General features: G+C 34.6%; 1 protein-coding gene across 1 annotated transcript; it reads right to left on the bottom strand.

The window, feature by feature from the left end:
* Positions 1 to 1373: 1373 nt before the first annotated feature.
* Positions 1374 to 22097, bottom strand: LOC141836032 (uncharacterized). Its single transcript, XM_074723441.1, has 9 exons — positions 21747 to 22097; positions 21568 to 21673; positions 21433 to 21493; positions 21045 to 21340; positions 7713 to 7852; positions 7416 to 7490; positions 2379 to 2469; positions 1686 to 1889; positions 1374 to 1528 (listed from the first exon to the last, which is right to left on the bottom strand). Exons 1-9 carry the CDS (start codon positions 21990 to 21992, stop codon positions 1374 to 1376), a joined length of 1374 nt encoding a protein of 457 aa, XP_074579542.1. The 5' UTR covers positions 21993 to 22097.
* Positions 22098 to 23082: the final 985 nt, after the last annotated feature.

Genomic DNA, 23082 nt, shown 5'->3' with positions numbered 1-23082 from the left:
CCATGAAGATAAATGAAGATATAAAAGAAGATGGGGACAAACACCTAAATAGATTTATTAGAAGCTTTATATGGGGAGGACCATTGGCAAAACTTCACTGTCAACAAATGAGGATGCAACGAACTCTACGTGGTTTGTTTCCAACAACAAAAATAAACTTGATCCCTGAAAAGGGCTTTCTCACCCACCTATTTACCTCCCTATTGTATACGGTGCACGCCAACTCTCCGTTAGTTGTTGATGAACAAGGGGCATTTCAATGAGGGTTTTAAAGTTAAGGGTAAAATGGTTACTTTGAAAGTGTGAGGGGCAAATGAAATTTCCTCTAACAAGAATTTACTAATTGACAAGATTTCATCACAAGATGGAACTTTATTGACATGGTTAGCCTTAAATTTAACCATCTATCTCAACTTTCAAGAAAGTGCAACCATCTAGAGAGCACCCAAGGTAAGCTATTTTTTTATGGTTGCCAGAGTTAAGGACAAAAGGAGCAAGGTCAGGAATAGGCGAAATTTACTTACATAATTTGCATTGTTCCCACAATTGACTAATGAAATAACAAGGCATGTAATTGCATATAAGAGAACTTGAAATTAAACTACTCTTGCTGGATAACAACAGGCAGTTAGTGCATGAAATGACACACCTAGAAAACGTAGGAACCTAGGCATATTCAATAGGCCCAGTAGCTCATTGACAATATCATTAGTATTGAAGCTATCCGCCTCCCTCACAAATCACCACATGTAGTCTAAACCTCCTCTACCCATCTCACAAATCACTACACAAACCATCACATGACACATTCCTCAATTTGGTTGATTTTTTTTTATTTATTAATGTACATTGACATTTCACCATAGTAAACTTGATTACTCAAGATTTGATGAAATTTCACCATAGTAAATTGATGGATTCTTTAAAGGATATTTGTGAAATCACTAGGAATCATATTGGTTGACATTGCCTAGATACGACTTGAACAATTCACATTAGAGTTTTGATCTTTGACTGGAATGATATTGTGCCATTCCAACATGTAGTGTCGATGGAAATTGGAGATGAAAAAGGGAAAAAAATGAAAAGAACAAAAAAAAGAAATAATTATATACCTAAATTTGAACTTTGTGTTTCATCTAAAATAACAAAGTTTTGACATTGTGTTCGAATTAAAAAATAATACATAATTTTCAATTCATTTTGACATGTGTAGCATGCCAAGGGGTGTCACATGTACTATGACACAATATTCATCAACATAATTAACATAGCAACATAGGACACATTCCTTGTGCCAAAGTTTATGTAATTTATTAGAACAATATATATCGACAATGCTGTATAGCATGGTATGAGATTTCAAACCAACATCAAGATCGTCCAAATTTGCCAATCATGGAATAAATGACGGCAGCACTTACTGGGCTAATAGCATGTGAGTGAACTGCAAAAGAATGTGTTGACCTTTTGAGATATACATTTGACTGTTCATGAACTGATTCCTCAAAGGCAGTCAAATAACGAACTGTGGATGAGGAAATACAAGCATGTGGTATGCATTCCACTTAGAAATCTTAACATGCATTATCCAGCTTAGTAATCTTGATCATCAATCAAAATAGGAGATATAGTTGCAAAGATAAAGTATTCTTAAAGGTACAGATATTAGATAATTCACATACCGTCATGCGCTTTATCAGCTGTATCCAGAACTTTTCCAGTCTCAGCACATAACCATTGCAAAGTAGATCCACTTGTCGTTGCCAAAATTATTCCATCAGGTGAGACACTGATATGGTCATAGTTAGAAACTAATCCTTTAGAATCATGAAGTGGAATTGGAAACACCGTCAGGGTCTTTGGATCCTCATCAAGATGATAACGGACTGAAGAATGTACCCATCAGATGCAAAAGACAGTTAGAAGAATAAATCCATGTAAATCATTAAACCATGACAAATGAAACCCAAGATACGTACATACAGCCTATCCAAGGAATACAACAAACAGAAGTATATGAGCTAATCTAAGCCCAATGATACATGTTTGCATAAGGAGTACCACCTAAGCTTCTAGTTTAGCTGATAAAAAAATAACTAAATTTTGCATGAGGATGTTAAGTACAATGACATGGATGTTCTCAAGAAAAACAAATATCCAAAATTGAAAAACAAAGAAAATTAAGAAAATTAAGTGTCTAGAACAAAACAAAAAGGTTTTCTTATTTTTTAAAAAAACTACAGAGTAGGGAGATCAGATGTAACAATGCTTCAGAATAGAAAGCGAAGGTATTGAGCAATTTGTTAAGACACAATGTTGTTGTGAATCCATTTTTTGAATGAAAATTTACAAAAAAGAATCTTTGATACACATACCATTAATATTCCAAATTCGTATGGAACCGTCTTTAGAAGCTGTAATTATCTTCTCCGAATCAGGTGTGAAACACAAGCAAGTTACTGCACTCTGGAAATGAGTTATGACAATTAATGTAGAATACATGAAGAATATCATATATTGTCAACTTAGATTGCCATAGCAAAGAAGCCCATCTATATTTTTTTTAAACAAGCTAGACATGGAATTGAAAATTGAATAACGCCAAAGAACAGTGATTGTCCTAAGAAACCATCAATTTCAAGCGAAAATGTGCTTGGATGGCTGATGAATATATAGTGCACCAGAAAACTGAAATCCCATTGCCATCAATTAAACAGTTAATATTAAGAGCTGAGTATATTGAAATAAACAAAGCAAATACGATAAGTATAGTTTGCAGATCGAACATGAAAATTTTCAATTGTAAATTTGAAAGAACTTGAGTTTAAGCAGCAAACAAAAATATTGAGAAGAAGATAGTATTACAGAGGAAAAGAGATGTGAACAAAGAGGAAAGAATTAATTAACATAGAAAAGAGTAGTTCCTTGTCCAACTATTCTCCCTGAAAAGAATGTTCATCTAAATTAGTTAGAGAACATAGAAGCATTGCAGATGCAACATTAAAAGATCAAGCACAACACCATGAACCATGGACTAAATTTCATACAGGTGCCAAATATGTATTATTCTGATCAGGGACAAAACCTGAACCTAGGTCGACATGAACAAGCTAAACCTGTACTGTATGTCATCCAAAACCATCATCTCACACACAAAACAACCAACTATCCTCGGTCCATATTGGCAAGACCACTCCAATGGCTAGCTGCTATTGGAAAAATTGATGATCGACCATTAATATTCTATCAGATGTGCAAGCTTTCTACCAAAATTGTAAAACACTTAGATAATCACATCAAAGCAAGAAAGTCCACAATTGATCCTCCCAAATTAAGTTACATTGCAAGGTTGTGATACTGTGCTAATACTATTTTGAAATTTTAATTTAATTAATTAATAATAATTAACTTTTATTATAATTAATTATTTTACTTAATAATTAATTAGATTGCTAATATATATTTATTCTTCTATTTATATTTGATAATTAATTTAAGCACCTATGTTTACAACCAATTATTTTAATTTTTAACTTACACATTTATGCATTTATAAATTGTATATTTCTTTCTTTTCATAATGATTTACACATAACATAGAATGTTGCAATGAGAAGTGAGAGAAAATAAGTCTTTCCCTAGTCCTTTATAAACTGAGGGCCATATTTTTCTTTGAAATTCTACAATATTGGAGTTTGGCAACGCAAGAGACTTTCATTATTAAAGATGTAAATGTTGATGCAATCTGCCCTTAGGTGACTAGAATTGACCATAGGTTTTGAATTTAAGTTAAGTTGATATGTATATTTGAGTCATGCAAGACATAGAGAAATATACATAGAAATGGCTTGGTGCGGCCAAGGTCGATGGATTCGTGATGGCTTAAGGTCCGTGGAGATTAGCAAAGGATCACATGGGGCATCCAAAGGACCGCCGGATGAAAGTATCAGAGTGCATCTATGCTTGGGAGGTGAACTATGTAGATGAAGCATGAAGGATGACACGTGAAACCGAAGGCTCGGGTGCATCCGAAGGATAAGAAATCTAATGGGAGATGACCTTGTGGTGGAGAAGTTGCATAGGTAAACTCTTTGTATATTGAATGTTGAGAGACTTGTACTCAAGAGAAGAAGGTAGATCTCAACCTAGGCGGAATGAAAATGATATAGTCGACTGAGACTGGAGGGGTTCTTTAGTCAATTTATAAAACTTGAAACCCCAAAAGGCAATTCAAGGAAGCTCGAGGTTTATGGTTTGGTTTAGCCAACTAATAATTGACATCTGATGTCAACTAATGGTGGCTAAGTTAACTGGGCAGCCAACTCAGGCTGATTAATCCTACAATATAAAAGCAAGAGTAATTGAACTACACGTTTACGGTAAGATTTGATAACTACATAACATCAGTCAACTAACAACACAATATAATAGTAAAGTCTAGCAGCTTAGATTGGATGGCTATAAGAAGGGTGAAGAGGATTTGTAAACTAATGGTTACAGATATACTCTTGTAATCAACTAAGCTCATTGAAATTCTCTCTCTTCTTCATTTGTAAGTCTCCTTGTACTCCATTGAAGTTCTCCACCTCCATAATTTGACCGAGGAGGAAATATAAATGGCTTTCAAGAGTGATCTACCAAAGAATCATAAGTTGTGGAGTAGGAGCCTTGGGGGTTGTTAAACAACGTAAATGCACGTGTTAGCTTGGTAATTTTTTTTAGCTTTCATTTTCATTGCATATTTAGTTTGCAAGCTAACCTCATAGAGAAAAGGTATCCACCCCTACCTTCCTGCCATCTCACCCGCATCAAATCTTAATAGTTGGTATCAAAGCCAGGTCTCTCTTCTACAAACTAACCGCCGAGAAAGCATGATGAGACGATGACCGGCTCAAGCATCCATCCACTGAAATTTGAAAGCAAATTCTATGTGGAAGCGAAGAATGGAGGTATTCTTTAAATTTGATTTTGATATGATGCTTATTATAAAAAATGACTTTGAGATACCTAGGGGTGCAGAAGGAAAAGAATTGGAGAGTAAATTGGATGAAAAAACAAAAGACTCAATGCATTTTATATGAGCTAGGGGCAATTTGTATAAACTGGGTTATACTTTGTATAAATTGGAAGCAGTTTGCATGAACTATGAACACTTCATATGAGCAAGCAAAGGTGACATTACTTCTTGATGTTACTAACTAAAATGAAACTTGAATTCAGGTGAGGCTTATAAGATGAAAGTGTGAAGACAATTCATAGAATAAAAGGTGGATATGAGTTCCTTAAATGTTCTTCCTTATAAGGAGAAGAGACCTTCCTTATAAGTTGAGTAGGTTCGCTTATAAGGTGAAGAGACCTTCCTTATAAGTTGAGTAGGTTCCCTTAAGGTGAGAAGGTTCCTTATAGGTGAAGGTGTCTCCCCTAGGAGTTGAAAGTTTTCCTCATAGAGGGAGTCTGTCCTTACAGTGTATGTCACCCTTATAAGGTAAATTTCCCTTATGAGATGAGGAGGCTTTATTTATGAGGTGAAGAAGTCTTTAATTTTTTCACTTAGGAGATTGGTTTCCCTCATAATTATAAGTAAAAGAGGTTTTCTTAATTGGATTAGGGAAAATCCCTTTGAAGGTGAAGAGGTAGAGATGTGCTTGGCTGATATCAATTTTACGGACAAGTTGAGATTTATAAATGAGGTAGTCATAAGGATGAGGTTAGTTTCAAGAACTCAAAAGTCATGACGGAGAGGAAGAATTAAGGTTCTCTTTGCTAGACAAATCACCTCTTAAAGTGGCACACAAACTTATTTGTGGGCATATAACGTTCACACTTGAGGCAGAATTATTAGTGTTTAGTGTGGGACTAGCTGTTGCATGGGAATGGTGAAGTAAGAGCTTATAGTAGCCACAAACTGCATGCAAGTCTGGGAATTCTAAACAATGATGACCGTGTGACCATTTATGTAGCAAAGTGGTAGCTGAAATAAAGAACTAAAGTAAGGACCTGGGAACTGCAGTTTGTTCGGACCAAAGGAGAGATGTATGTCAAAGCAGACAGGTTAGCCAAGGAAGCATGAAGAACCTGGTGTAGCATTATGGAGCACAGCCACCCACTCATGGGTACAAGACTGTCAGAATGTGAATGAGAGCATGAACACTGATGTACTAGATATGAGAAATAAAATTCTTTGCCTTTTATCAAAAACAAAATTAAGAACTTATTTACAAGCTTTTACAACAGGTAATGGTTATTTGTCAGATTGTAATGCCTACTATACTATAGTATGGCACATGCCATGGTATGGTTAGATATGTGAATGGGTTAGTTACAAATTACTCCTAATGCCCAATCTTTTACCTTGTTCAGGAGATATGTCAGATTCTTGTTGGTGGATATACCTAGTAAATATTTAGTTCTTAATAAATGCATGAGGTCACTATGTAGGGCATAGGTAGCCTAATGTGCAAATGATAGAAATTCATTAATACAATGATAAAATGTTGCTTCCAGAAAAGAGGAGATACATTAAAAGAGTTAAATATCCCAAATTAGCACTTTGGACAAAAAATACAGGGATATGCCTAGAGAAGTAGAAAATACAGTAGATCAGCAGAGTCGAAATTGTGCCAACCTATATTAAGCATTGATATAAGTCATAGATAGAGTTTCATTCTAGCCTAAGATCAAAATAAGGACAGAAATCTCTTCCATTATAACAAACATAGAAGTGCAAATTTCATAAAATATGAAAATTTAGGTTTGGATTGATATATAATTGAATTGCTCTAATTTTTGTAGCTATTGCTAGGCTGGCATTAGAGAAGCTGAAATAATGTTACTTGAGTTCTTAATGACACTACGCTATGTGATTAGAAGAATATATGACAAAAGAAAACTATGCAATTACATTCATGAAGCTGCTATATAGGACGGGCATAGGTGATTGAACGTGTGAATGAGAGAAATTAATTATATAGCAATGACGAAATGTTGCTGTGGTTTTACAAAATATAACTAAGCAGTTAAACGCTGTGAGTAAATGATAGGCTAGACAGACCCTAGAAAAATAGGGGAAACATCTAGAGAAGTAATACGATAGGTTGGCATAATCTATCATGCATCAACCTATCTCCTGAGTAAAGATACACTACATCAGGACCAATACCAAAAAATTAAATCCTTTCTCTGAACCATCTAATACATTTTTAGGAGCCTGCTAAAAATAAACTCATTAGTCATAATCAGTGATCTTATATTTCAGAAGATAAGTGTAAATTGCAAAAGAATATCTGACCACAGAGAATTTTTGCCTGGCTCATACTACAAGTTGGAGGCTGCCATAAAATTAGCTAAATTTGAAGGCTTAAACAACTCGACAGCTAGTGCAGTTTTGAATGATTCAAACTAATATCTCTTACCTTATGACCCTTGAGCTGCATAACTTTGGAAACTTCCTTCACTGAAGCATCTTTAGAGTAAACAATCTCCCAAACCTAAAATAAATTTACAGCATAAAAAATAGAAAAATCTAAATTTCCAGTGTTATTGATGTGACTACAATGCATATACTCTTTACTGATTCGAATCTTCATCAAAAGCATTTGAAGTTCTGAGAACATTTAAGCAACTATTTTTTTTATTAGTTTATATAAACTTCCATGTATATATTAGCTCAACTATTTCAAACGAAAGAGAAATAATTAAGACAAACAAACCTTCACATCAGCGGTAAAAGCTGCAGCAGCTAGAAACCGTCCATTTGGTGATAATGCAGCCATGTTGTTTTTAAGTTGGTTTGTATCTGCAGCTCCCAGCTCCTTCCCACTTTTCCCATGCCAAAGTTTGATGCTAGTATCTAAAATTAAATAAACAGAACACTATTTAACATAGTTTCTTCAAATAATAAAGGATGGTATCATATATCATGAACAATACTTTCATATAGGTTCTATTTCACCCAATAGTTAAAGATACTTTATAATCAACCCTGGAATGTTGTAAAACCAAAACAATCCCTTGAAAACTGTCACTCCCCTGCTAAGGATATTTCTTTATGAAAGATCATTGTGTAGGCACAATGACTTAGGAATTAAATCTTCAAAATGGGTCCCACTTCAAATACTAAATAATACTACTCCACCTTCAATGCCAAGCTTATCCCCATTTCAAATTTATCCTTGTCAAGCAAGCAGGAACATCATAACCAACATGTCCCACGATTATACCATGTTAGTTGTATTGGTCCCAATTATTTGGGTAAACTGCAAGTTAGATGGAGCTTCTCTCCATTGAACTCAACATAAGACTACATCACCATGGTTTAAAATTTCAACCCATGCGGGAGTTTCGGTCCAAGACCGGAACAATATGGTTTCGGTATCATATCGTGCCTGTCGATACAATTTCAGCACTTTTTTAATTTTTAAATACAAGTGTATATTAATTTTATTAATATTTGATTATTAAATATGCTCATTGAAGTTATATTTTGAAGTGTTGAGTTCATATTTCAATATTTTCTCATAAGATAATGCCTATTATTTTTTAAAAAAAATATTAAAATTAGTAATTCTCAAAATTCAAAATTAAATTTAAAATTAAAAAATTATTTGAAAGGCTCAAAGATAATTATAAAATTATTTAAAAGTCTTAAATTATTTTTTGAATGTATATATAAATTTTTAATTTTTTTAAATTTATTTGTAATGTTTAAGAATTATATTTTGAAAAAATTAAATTATTTTAAATTCAAATTTAATTTTCAATATATATTAAAATTTTTAAATTATTTTATTAATTTTTAAAATTATTTAAAATAATTCTTAATATTTTATAACTATTATTAATAATATATTATAATTATATATATAAGTAAAAATTATATAATAATTACTACTTATTTAAAAAAATCGCAATTGAATTGCAGCAATAGCCGCGAGTGTCACAACCCCGCAAAAGCTGCACGGAGAGCCACAACACCCTCCGTGCCCCCCATAGGGCCACCGTGAGGAGGTGGCACCTCGATACAAGTATGTTTATATAGTTTATATTATACACATCTCATTTTCTATACTTGTGCTTGCACTTAATCTTGTAAACGGTTTCTCCATCTCCAAAAGGTTTCTGGAAAAGAGAAAAATATAGTGGGCTCACGCCGAGTACACAAGCCTTGGAGTAATACTTTAGGGGTGTGAACTAAGTAAAACCCTATTGTGTTCCTTACCTTTAGTTTTTATTATATTCCATTTTGCATACTAACTCTGATATATAAGAAAGCAAAGAAGCGACGAATGCTATTCACCCCCCCCCCCCTCGACTCTAGTGCACTTTCTGGACCTATACCTTAAACATGGAATTCACAAAGAAAAGCATGGTTTGGTTGTGCTGATCAACACGACCTATCCATGTTCTTCTCTGGTGACATCTACTCTCATCACGGGACTCACAAAATGGGGCATAGTCTGGCCGTTGTGTTCAACACAGTCTGGTGGTGGTGTTCAACACGACTTGCCCGTGTTCCCTGATAACCAATAATTTGACATATTTTTTTGCCTCTATCACTTAACGTTTTAATCCTTTCGTATGGTTAATTTCGCACTTCATATAATGTTTTACGAGTAAAGAATTATTTTGAGTTTTAATTCAAATACCTTCTAATAGATAACCTTCTCACTAAAATTAGAACATATCTTGTTTTGTAGGGCCTCAAGAGAGAATCAACTAAGCTCCAAAAATGATGTACATCACTGATAATATTCAACACTTAAATCACTTTTTATTTATTAGCTAGAGTGGTCTTCGATCTCCCTCCATCGCACCTTCAACTCTAATTGATTTGCCTAACTAAAGAATCAATTTGGCATTTTTGAACACATAGATATCATCTTAAGTCTTAACATAGTTCTTTTCTTCCTTTTTATTATTTGTTGAAGCTACACTAAATTGCTTTGAGATAACTTTTTAAAATATTTTTAGCATTTCCACACATCCATCTTAAGCTTCTCATCTTTGCTATATTGACTTTTTTGGTTGTCTTCTAATTGCTCAACAGCTTGATTTACAAAATAGAGCAAGACCTGCCAATCTTATGAAATTTTGTTTACAATTTAAGGGGCACATGATTATCACACAAGATTCCACTAACATCTCTCCATTTCAACTAACACATCTCATAAGTGGCACAAGTGGGAGGAAAACTACACTGATCTATTTCCAGAATGAGAGCTTAAATTAGTTCCCAATGCACTAAAAGATGTTGAACTAGCAATCAGCCTAGACTACTAATCTCTAGTGTAGATTAAACGAACCTTAAGAGATTGCATCATGTCAATGATGTTTATTATGAATCCTTATGGACCTAAGGTATCTCAAACGTAACATAATGTTACGGATTATAAATATACATATCCAAATTAAATGCATATTCATAGTCAAAAATATATACATATATGCATGTTGACCATACATATCCACGTGAGTGCATGAACTATAATCATATATGTGCAAACGCATGCTGACTACACATATCTACTATATACACATGCTAAGTGCACCAGTAAAAAGGTTCAAGTTTCAAATCCATGGAACTTAGCACTATAAGGATCCATGTACAAGCTCTTTTGCATGCAACTTAGCACTACACACATGCAGTATATTGTAAAATTTGATTTGCTAGCCCAGAAGAACTTTAGAAGTCATTGTACATGGTATGTAATGTTATGGAATTGTAATTGAGGGGATAGCCACAAATTCCATCTGAAAACTATTTAGTAAACAACTTAAATGTTGCCATTTCCTGGTAGACTGTCTATTGCTTTTAATTTCTTGTTGACGCTCTTGTTCTTTAATTTAGTTTGCCTCACTTTCAATAAACAATAAATTTATAATGAGTTAATTGCTATATACCTTCAAGAACATGATAATAATATTCATCAACTTTTAGAAAATGTAACAAATATTAGCCGATGTCAAAATTTGTAATACTTTTATGCATCAACAATTAGAAATGAAGCAATTATATCAAAAACTTTTAGAAATATAACAAATATACTAAAATCAATATTAGCAATCGTAGACATCAACTTTTAGAAAACAATTATATTCATCAGTTAGTGTGTTGTCCAGAGTAGAAATTAATTTATTTTATTTAATTACATGTCCATGTCAATGTTTTAAAAAGTGTATAGAGATAATAACCAGTCAACCACACATGCAGTATGTGGGCACATATGAAATCAATAATAAAACACATTATATTAACAAAAGTTTGCAACACTATGAATAATTAAGATAAGCAATGCATATAAAAGAAAAAATTTAGAACTAAGAGACGTATAAGAGATCTATAGAAGAGAATACTCAACCTAGTGATCTATAGAAGAGAATACTTTACTATCTGCCGCGTTAGAACACAAAATGTTTAATGCTTAGAATTATGCAAGCTTAACAATTAACCAATATATAAATTGCTTATACAAAAAGCTTCACAAGAATGTTTCCTAAGAGACTTATAAGAGATTATCTAACAAAAATTTATAATTATACACATCCTTAATGTCCTTGTAAACACCCTCACTCTTTTCTCATTATTTCTCAATTATATTAGGTTTGTAGACTAGTTCAAACAACCCATTTTTTTAATCAATTTGATCAATTTATTTGGACTTATCTAAGGACTCAGCTACATAAGCAACTCAAATAATGGCTTGCACAAATTGCATATTGAACTGTTTGGCCCTAAATCACCTCTTGGCCATATAAACCATATATCTGTATTTGGACAGAATATATGTGATATGTGATGTGGTCCTTTTGACATAACTCAAGCAGACTTACGTAACTCAATTGGCAACCTCACAAGAGAATGTATTATGATATCAGCCTGGGTTTGGGATTTAGTTACGTGTTTGATGTTGTATTTGCTGCTAATAATCGCACTCTTCAGTTGGGGAATCAGGGGTGTGATGTTTCTTCCTGCCTATGATGCAGGCCAGAAGGTATGCTCATTGATGGGGCAAGAGAGCTCACAAAATATCCACTAAAGAATTATATAATTCCGTTATGTTTTCAACACCCATTGTAGTTGATTCTAGTAATCACATATGTGCCTCATGCCCCACCATCGCTGCTGCTTGAATGCTGCAGGCATAGTAATGAAAATCGGTTTTGAGATCAGGATTAGGACTGCATACTTAAAGAATCCAAATATCAGTTGCATCGAATTGATCATAATGGACAAAGATTTTAAAAAAAAAAATGAGAAAGAATAAAATTATTCACATATCTACAGATATTCTAAATCTTAAGAAAAATATCTATTATATATCATTATATAGTAAATTATTAAATAACCCAATATAAAAATAATATAGCAATTATTAATATAAGATTAATGAATAATAAAAATAGAATATAACCAATAATAAAATTATATTTTTAGTATACTTTACTCAATAACACTAGATTGTTAATATATTTTTTTTAGTAATAAATAACACTAGTGGTTAATATTAATAACCTTATTTTAATAACCTTGATCAATCAAGAGCAAAAGATAGATGGCGAGGCATTGAATCAATCAAGTCATAATAAAATTGAATAAGTGATCTTTGATCTTGTGGTGAATCTCAAACTATGAAATGTTAATGACTAATTTCGATGGATTGTATCAATTTGCTAATGTTATCTAATTAATTTCTAACTAATTTATTTGAATCTTCACTATTTTCTAAACTTCTAAATTCTGGAGGATTTAAGCCTCTAAATCTAGTCAATTGTCAATATTGATCTAAAAAATCAAATCAAGTCATTGTTGATACTGATCTAACACGATTTTGTATCGATATTGGTCGATTTGCCAAATATGGCTGAGACACAATATCACATCAATGCATTACAACTACATATACATTACATGATCACATCAATGCATTACAACTACACATACATTACATGATTCCTGTACTGTGAATGCTCTTTCACTTCTACCGCTATGAACTAGTTACATGCTAGACTCTATAATAATCACAGCTGAAGATTTTTTAGGAGAATGATCTTATTTCTCATTGCTTCAATTGGAGAATAATACCTCCTAATAAATGCATGGCTAAACATAGTAATAAATTCCCTAAAAACAAGGAAGAAAATTACCATTAATTATCATTCTAAGCTTATGGTATCCCATATCGGAAGATCTAGATTATAAGATAAAATCCAGATTATCCAATATAGAAAAATCCAAATTATTCCATATAGGAGAGTTCAGATTATAGGATAAAATCCAAATCCTAAAAAAAAATCCAGATTTAATTCTAAACAGGCTAACTTTGAGGGAAATTCAACATCCCCCCCCCCCCCCCCCCAAACAAAAGTTGGGTTGTATGTACACACCCAACTTGTTACATAGTTCCCCAAAGTTAGGCCCTAGCAGCACCTTTGTTAAGATGTCAACAAGTTGCTCTCATGTATGAGTGTAGATCAATTGCACTTCTGAGTTCTCAATCTTCTCAAATATGAAATGTTGATCAATCTCCATATGTTTTGTTCTTTCGTGATGAACTGGATCTTTTGTGATGCTAATAGTAGCCGATTATCACACTTCAGCTTTGCCGGCTTCTTAAACTCTATCCCCAACTCAGTCATAACTTGCCTAATCCATATCCCTTCACAAATTGCTGCAGCTAAGGCTCTTAATTCAGCTTCAACACTGCTTCTGAAAACCACAGAATGTTTCATACTTCTCCATTTTATAAGGTTACTCCAAATGAATGAGCAATACCCTCTAGTTGACCTCCTATCTACCTACCCAATCTACATCGGAGTAAAAAACTATATCTCTACATTCCTTCTTCTTGAATAGTAACCCTTTTCTAGGTGTCATTTTTAGATACTTAGGAATTTGGTACACAGCTTCCATGTGTTCCTTCGTTGAATTGTTCATAAACCGACTTACGACACTCGCTACAAAACCAATGTTTGGTCGAGTATGGGAGAGATAAATGAGCCTTCCCACTAGGCATTGATATCTTCCTTTGTCTACTAGAACTCCTTCCTCTTCACACCCTAACTTCCTTTAGGTTTCATAGGGGTGCTTGCAGGTTTATATCCTAGCATACCAGTCTCTTTAGTAAATTTAGGGTGAATATTCCCCTTGTTTATCAAGTCACTTCCAAACCCAGAAAGTATTGTAGAGGACCAAGGTCTTTTACTTTAAATTCTTCTACCAAGGATCGTTTAATCTTTAGTAACTCTTTCTTCATGATCTCCTGTTAGAATGATGTCGTCTACATATACAATAAGGATGACTAGTTTATTCCTAGGAGAGCGCTTCACAAAGAGAGTATAATTACATTGAACAAATCCATGTTCTTATACTGACCGTGAGAACCTGCCGAACCACGCATGTGGAGATTGTTTAAGTCCATACAAAGACTTTAATTACTTGCACACCTTGCTGTGGTAGTTGCTTATTTGTAGAACCGAAGGAATTTTCATGTAGACTTTCTCTTCAAGATCTCCATTAAGAAAAGTATTCTTTATATCAAGCTGATGAAGTGATCGATCCAAGTTTGTTACTAATGAGAGGAGTATTCAAACGGTTTTGAGCTTCGCAACAGGAGCAAAGTTCTCTTCATAATCAACACCATAGGATTAAAGCCCTTACTACTAGTCAACCCTTGAGCCTATCAATTCTCCCATCTGCCTTAATTTACAACTCATAGTTTTCTTTCCTAGTGGGAGTTCAATAATAATCCATGTTCCATTTTCTCCAAAGCCATAATCTCCTCTTGAACAGCTTGTTTCCAACTCGGGTGGCTTAGAGCCTCTTGAATATTTGTTGGAATTTGAACATTATCCAGCCTTGCCATAAATTCTCGATAGGACTGAGAAAGACTTGCATATGATATAAAATTCTTGATTGGATGTACCTTTCCTCAAGGCAATAGGTAGTTCCAAATCATCTTCGACTTGAATCTCCTCTAATCCATTTTGTTCTGGCATTCTCACCTCCTGTGCTAGTTTCCACTGCAATTGGGTCCGATTTTAATTCTTGGACTGGTGTGAGATGCATCAAATTCTCAATCTCCTCCTGAGTTGCTTTTTTCTCCTGATAATTACCTAAGTTCCTAGATTAGATAGACTTGATGGAGGAATATTGGTCGAGAACTAGTGAGGTTTAGATAAATGTTTAAATGAAGTAAGATTAAGTTCACAAACCAGACTTAGTGACAAATTTTCTGGCTCTTTATTTGGGTTGATTGCTGGTTGCTCTAGAAGTAAGGAATCCCAATTCCAAAGCTGAATTTCTCTCTAATTCTCCACTTGAATTTCAAGTTTGGAGAAATAAGGATTTTGTTCAAAGAATGTCACACCATTATTTCAATTATTTTCCGTGTGTCAGGATAAAAACACTTGTATCCTTTTTTTATTTGTGGAGTAACCTATGAAGATGCATTTTTGTGGATCTTGGATCAAGTTTACTACATGAACAAATGCAGAACACCTAAAAATTTTAAAAGAAAATTCAAAGGAAAGAACATGAGCACGAGGACAAACTTTAATGAGGACTTGATGTGGTGTTTCTAATTTTAAGACATGAGATGGCATCCGATTTATGAGATATGTAGAAGTAAGAATAGCTTCCCCCCAAAGATATTTTGGAACACCAGTAAAAAACATAAGAGATCGAGTTACTTCCAACAAATGACGAGTTTTCCTCTTAGTCACTCCATTTTGTTGGGATGTATTGACACGTGAACTTACTTGGACAATTCCCTATCTAGACAAGCATTCACCTAGAATTGAATCAAAATACTCCCTAACATTGTCAGACTTCAAAATTTGGATTTTGGTATTGAATTGTGTTTGGACCATGGAATTGAATGTTTACCTCTAACTTTTCTTTCATACAAAAAACCCAAGTGAGTCTTGTATGATCATCCACAAATGTCACAAACCACTGAGCCCCATTAATATTTTTTATCTGAGAGGGTCCCCAAATATCACTATGAATCAATGTGAATGGTTTTGATGGACAGTAGGCACATTTGGATAGATAGAATGTGTGTTTAGCAAGTTGACAAATCTCACATTTAAACAATTTTGAACTTTTATTGATGAATAAGTGAGGGAACAACCTTTCAAGATACATAAAGTTTAGATGACCTAACCGATAATGTCATAACATAATTTCACTATCTTTATAGGTACTTGAATTAAAGGCAAACTTAGAATTGTAATAACAAACTTACTTACCCTTAGAAAAATCACTACTCACCACTAAGGCTTCCCTAGGTTGAGGTGTCTTGAAGAGATAAAGTCCAGAGCACATCTCTGCATTGTCAATCCTCTTCTTCAACCCAATTCTTGAAAAACACACATTTGGAAGAAATTTAGTAGAACAGTTGTAATCGCGAGTCAACTTACTCATGGGCATTAAGTTGCACTTAAGTTTAGGGACATGAAGCATGGATTGGAGAGTAATCTCAGGTGAGAGTTGAATAGATCTGGTCCCAACCACCTTGGAGAGAAAACCAAAGGCAATGTGTAAAGTAAGATTAATGTGATGATTGATAATCATGAAAGAAAGACTTATCCCCCGTTATATGGTATGATGCCTCTGAATCAATAATCCAATGTTTTGAACTTTTAACCCACATTGAGAATGCAAAACATGAGTTACCTACTTGTCCATACATGCTGGTGGATGGGTTAGAAGTAGCATGCTGAGAAAGTGTGCTATTTAGAATCTTCTGGAGCACTTCAAGTTGTTTCTTGGTGAACGGATTTGACTCAGTGGTGGCCGGTGGTTCCTCAACTGTGTTGGCTGAGTTAGGATGGCTATCTCTGTCAAAATTTGACTTTGATGATTTCCACTCACTTGGATTATATTGTATCTTCCAGCATGTGTCCTTGGTGTGACCATTGTTTAGTGCAATGATCACACCAGGGTCTTCCCTTCTTTTGTTGATGAGTATCTTGCTGATTTAAAGGACAGGAACCACGAGCAGCAAGTGCAAATCGTTCCGATGTTAGAGAAGGATGTTGACTACTCATCATGACCTTTTTCCTACTTTCCTCATGACAAACTTCAGAAAAAGCTTCTTGAAGGCTTGGAATAGACTTAGTTCCCATTACTCAACATCTAAATGCATCTAAATTTTTGTATAATCCCAGTAGGAACTTAAATGTCCTTTTCTGCTCCACTATTTTGTGATACAAAGCATTGTCTTCGAGGCACTTCCATCAGTGGCTCTCAAACATGTCTAGCTATTGCCAGTGTCAGGTAAGTGTGTTGAAATATTGTGTCATTGTGAGGTCTCCCCGTCGTAAATCATGAAGGATTGACTCAACTGCAAACAGCTCTGATGAATTCTCAGAATTGGAAAAGTCTCGCACAGCTTCCCAAATTTCTTGTGTAGTCTCATAGAGAAGAAAATTCTCATCAATATCAACATTTATTGAATTTATAAGCCATGACATGATCAAATGATTTTGGCCTTCCACTTGTAATTTGGATCCTTCTTCAGAATTGGAATCTCCCCTGTTAAATAATCTTTCATGCCTCTGTTGCAAATGAACATCCTGACGGATTGAGACCATTAGAGAAAGGTTTGCCCATTGAGTTTATGGTTGGTCGCAAGAAGAGAGATTTTCAGAGTTTTTAGAATTTGAGAGTAGATATTTAATGGGAATGAAAAGATACTTCAGAGGTAGAGCTAGAGTTTTCAATTGTCATGTCATACTTGGCCATGGAGAATGGCTAGGAATGGAGGCTAGGGTTTTTTGAAGAACCTAGCTCAGATACTATGAATATTTTTGAATAAGAATGATGTTATTTCTCATTGCTTCAATTTGAGTAATACCTCCTAATATATGCATAATTTACATGGCTGAACATAGTAACAAATTCCTAAAAACAAAGAAAGGAAATTACCATAAATTATCATTCTACACTTATGGTATCCCATATAGGAAGAACCAAATTATAGGATAAAATCCAGACTATCCAATACAGGAAAATCCAAAATATTTCATATAGGAAAGTTCAGATTATAGGATAAAATCCAGATTATAAGAAAAAATTTAGATTTAGGAAACTCCCTATTTAATTCTAAATAGGTTAACTTTGAGGGAAATTCAACAACCTACTTTGACATTCACTTATATGTGTGTTGAACAAAAAGATAATCAAACCAATTTCAATTGCTCCAATTCTTGTTAGGATGGCGCCATCTCCAATTTGTCCTTTAATACATCTTTGTAGCTTCACTGATCGATTCCTCCATGACTACAAGTCATATCCCCATTTGTTGTTGTGCTTGTTCACAAGCATAAAGCATAGTACCATATCAATATCACCTACAACACTTATGAAACTTCTACGGGGAAGTCCATGTCCACTGGATTAAGCACTCTCATCATGTAGAGGTTGTGTATGAATTTAGCACAATTTGCCAAACAAAATCATTGTCTTCTTCAATTAATTTTGGAGGCAAGTAAATTTTTAGTATATATAAGTTCATGAAAGAGCTTAACAAAAAAAAAGATCAATATATTCTTAAGTATGTGATAATCAAACTTATATGTCACTTTCCCAATAACTCTTAGGATACAAGGAATTTATGATATTTAGGTGGCACCATTTTCAATGTGTCCTTTAATACATTCTTGTAGCCTCGCCAATAGATCCCTCTATGACTGCATATCATATCCCCATTTGTTGTGCTTGTTCACAAGCACAAAGCAAATTACCATACCAATGCCACCTACAACACTTATGAAACTTCCACAAGGAAGTCCATGTCCAATGGATTAAGAACTCTCATCACGTGCAAGTTGTGTAGTAATCTAGCACAACTTGCCAAAACAAATCATTGTCTTCAATTAATTTTGGATGCAAGTGAATTTTTGGTATCTACAAGTTCATGAAAGAGCTTGACAAATAGAAGATCAATAAATCCTCGAAGTCTGTGGTAATCAAATTTATGTCACTTTCCTTAGAACTCTTGGGATATAAAGAGTTTATGATATTTAGGTGCCAACTACATAACTATATCTTTTGACAAATTTATTGTTAAGGATGGTGATGAACTAGGGGACTTTGATGCAACTCGAGAAGATAACTATCCCACAATAGAAGAAAACTTTATAAGAAATTTATTAAAATTGAAGAATATTTTATATAATGGTTTAAGAGCCTTTTATAGAACCAAAAAACACAAGGCTTATTTTTCTCTAATTATTGATTATATTGTTAAATTGTCTTAGTTGCAAATAAAATATTTGCTTTCTCTTACTCAAGTTAGTGCAACAGTAGAGTTGTTATCGTGTGACCTGGTGATCACGGATTCGAGTACTGAAAACAACCTCTTGCAATACAGAATAAGGATACATACAATAAACCCTTCCCCAAGACCTCGCATTGGTGGGAGTTTCGTGTATCGAGTAGCCCTTTTTTTGTTTAAGTTAGTCAAGGCCAATGCACAAGCTAGTTGTTCTAAATCATGATTAGAGTGTTGCAATCGTGAAGTATGAGATGGTCGGATACTAGAAGGGAGTGAATAACGATTATACCTACAATGATTCTAATTACTCTTGCTACAATCTTTAGCACTTCTCTCTAAAGGCAAAATATGATGAAACATCTTCATTGGAAGAAAAAGAACAAAGGTTAACAAAGAACTATTAGGCCCTAATGGCACTCAATCAAGTGATAGTTACAAGTCTTTAAGAAGAATAAGAAACTAAGCGCAAGCGATATTAAAAGATCAAGGATGAAAAAGGAGCAAAGAAAAGAAGAGAGTTGTAACTTGCTAAACTTGAAATGAAAAAGGTATATCAAAAATAGGTATCCAAAATTAAAAAAAGAGAAACGATAAGGTAGAGAAGAAAAATAAGAATGAACACATCTCTAAGGGCCACTTGTAATGATACATCCTCTATTGAAGAAAAAAACAAAGGCCAAAGAAGAACTACTTGGCCTTAATGATGCTAGACGACATCATCATCATCATCAAGGAAATCCGCCAAGAAGAATAAGAAGTTAAGTGACATCAAGATTACTAAAACGATAGAAAATGAGAAAAAGAAATGAAGAGAGTTGTAACTTGCTACAATTGCAATGAAAAAGCTATATCAAAAGTGAGTGTCCAAAATTAACGAAGAGAGAGGATAAGGTAGAGAAGAAGAAGAATGAACACATCTCTAAGGGCCACATGGGATGGTACATCTCTTTCAAAGAAAAGAACAAGGCCAAAGAAGAACTCTTTAGTGCTAATGGTGCTAGACCAAGAGTCGGCAATGAAGTAGTAGTGAAGTTTTGAAACCACGTTATGTTTCAGTGCAAAAATGTCTTGTTTATTTACTTTATTCCACTGTTAGGTTTTCAAACCACATTTCTAACAATTTATTGTTTTTGTTGTTTGTACGAGGAACAATCAATTTGTTTTAAGTCAATTCATGGTTGCACCACCTTCCACTCACTATGCAACTATGGTACATATTTTTTGATACATTTAAGGGGCACATATCAAGGATTATAATATCTAGCTACTTTTGATTTGCAAGCATCCTTGGCTCACAATGGGTAGACAAGATTAATGACCATATATCCTTGACTCCTATTGTAATAACAAAAGTGTAATTCAAATTTCTCATAACAATGTCTCATGAGAGGACCAAGTATATTGAAATTAAATGCCATGTTGATTATTGATCTTTCTTTTTGTCACAACTACATAATAGATTGACTTACTTACTAAGACACAAGCAAACCATGTGTAGAGGATTCACATCCTTGTTCGAGGATCACGCTATTGTGTATGCATGGGTGTGTAGATTCATCAAACATCAGCATACAACAATTTTCTGATTTTCTCTCCACAGTTAACAGTAATCCTTTCATTATAAATGTATTGAAATTTTCTAGGATATCCAACCTTGATGCATTCTATTTGTCTATACCCTCATCCTGACACAAATTTGTAGCTGTAATTTCTACCTTATAGAAAGAAACTGCAATCACTAAGCATTGAACAATAGTCTACCTTCTGAGCATGACGCAATGATGGTGCTCCCATCTGCACTACCATATGTTGCAGAAGCTGCAGAAAGATTTATCACGGAGCTCTGATCATGTATCTTCCGGTGCTCCCACTTGATCTCAGGAAGAGGAAGCTTTGCCTGCTGGTTGCCATCACCAGAGGGCTTGGCACCTACATCCGCGTACAAGAAAAGAGATGAACCCAACAGCATCTGAGCTGCCACAACAACAGAAGAAGAGCCGTCAGAGAATGCAACCGCGGTCGGGTGAGCTCCGGCTGGCAAGTTGATCCTCAGAGACCTATGGTGCAGGATCACCAAATAGATTAAAATAAATGATAGAAAGCATTGGCAGATCTGCTTCATTTGAGGACTCAACCGAGATATTCGTACTTGAAACTTTTACTCGAGGCGTCATCAATCCTGAAAACCCTAATAGCACCATCGGAGCATGCTGCAAATAGTAATATCTAATCATAAAATATTTTGATTAGTGGCAAGAACGAATTGAAATTATACCGAACTCACAGGTGGCTAGGTTACGACCGTCGGAGGAGAAGCTGACGGCAGTGACCGAGTCTCCGTGGCCTTTCAAAGTGTTGAGGTCGAGATGATGGTGCTTTCGAGTGTGACTCTGCATGGCCAGGAAAAACAATTATAACTAGTTCAAAAGTGGATCGGTGCCAGCTGTGGTGGAGGGAAGGAACCTTATCAACGACGGAATGGGAATGAGGCTTGTGTTGATGTCCTTTCTTGGAGGCAGCAACAGAGGCGGAGGAAGAGGGAGGCGGTTTAGTGGCGTCGGAGCGCTGCTGTGTGGCGGAGGCGGCGAGGGTGGAGATTTCGACTCTCCTGCGGCGGAAGTAATCGGCGAAGAAGAGGAGTACGAGCAGGCCGCCGACGATGGAGGAGATGAGGGGGATGGAGAAGAAGGAAAAGTCTGCAGTCTCCATCGATGAAGCGATCGATGTGAGGGGAGGAGGGGAATGTGTTTTTTCCGGAATGCGTGTGGAGCTCGGCGAAGTCAGGGTAAACGGCGATCAGAACAGGAATGGGGTTAGTTTTGGCATTTTCGGGCTCTAACTACGTGTTCATTTGGACGGATGAGTCATCACGAGACTACGAGTAGACCCGCACCCAGTTAGGAATTTACGATTTGACGACTCAAAAAAAAAAATTTGACACAAGTGGAATATATCATTTTAACAGTCCCATGATTATTTTTAAAAAAAATAAATTAAAAAATTATAATTAACCATAACGGGTATTAAAAAAAAATTGACACTCAATACTAGTTGTCACAGACAATTACAGTTCACAATTTAAAAGTTACAGTTCAAATTATAATTCATCGTCCATTACTATTGTTATTATTATTAAACCTTTATATTTTGATTTTTTTAATACATTTAAATTTTGAAAAGTAAAAAATTAAATAAAAAATGATTTAAAATTATATAAATTATTTACGTAGAAAAATTAAATCCAGTTCGTTAATCTTTTATCTTTATTATTTTAGGAAGTAGTATTAATTCACTTTTATCTCCTACTTCAGTAATGATAGTTTTTTCGATATTAAAATCTTTCAACTTATTATAAAAAAATTTTATTTTCTCATGTAATTTCTAAATAACTATTGAACTTCCAAAAGTTGGCTGAAATCTTCTTTTGCTATGTCAAAAGAATGGGAAAATGATAATTTACTAACCACCCTGTTGTCAAAATTTAAAAATATTTAAATCACATATGGAAAAGGGCAAGGATTCGAATCTTGACGAAACCGAGCAATATCTTCCTCCGTCATGACCAACTGTAGTTTCTCGATTTACCTCTTCTTCACAGATGGTCGTGGGGTCGATCGTATGGGACCGCTAGGGTGGCAGATTCCACCTTTTGCAGAAGAAAATGACAAAATCACATACACTCTCTTTTACCTCTCATCCTCATCGCATGCTCGTTCGAATCAAAATCTCGATCCGAACTACTTTTATAATTTCTTATAAAAGTCCACACTCCTTGACGTTATGGGAGTCATTCCCGCTT

This window comes from Curcuma longa, chromosome 10 (assembly GCF_044706935.1).
Source record: "Curcuma longa cultivar G26 ecotype Majalengka, Jawa Barat chromosome 10, ITB_CL_G26_1.1, whole genome shotgun sequence".
In the NCBI taxonomy this organism is placed as follows: Eukaryota; Viridiplantae; Streptophyta; class Magnoliopsida; order Zingiberales; family Zingiberaceae; genus Curcuma; species Curcuma longa.
This window is presented reverse-complemented; position numbering and strand designations above follow the sequence as displayed.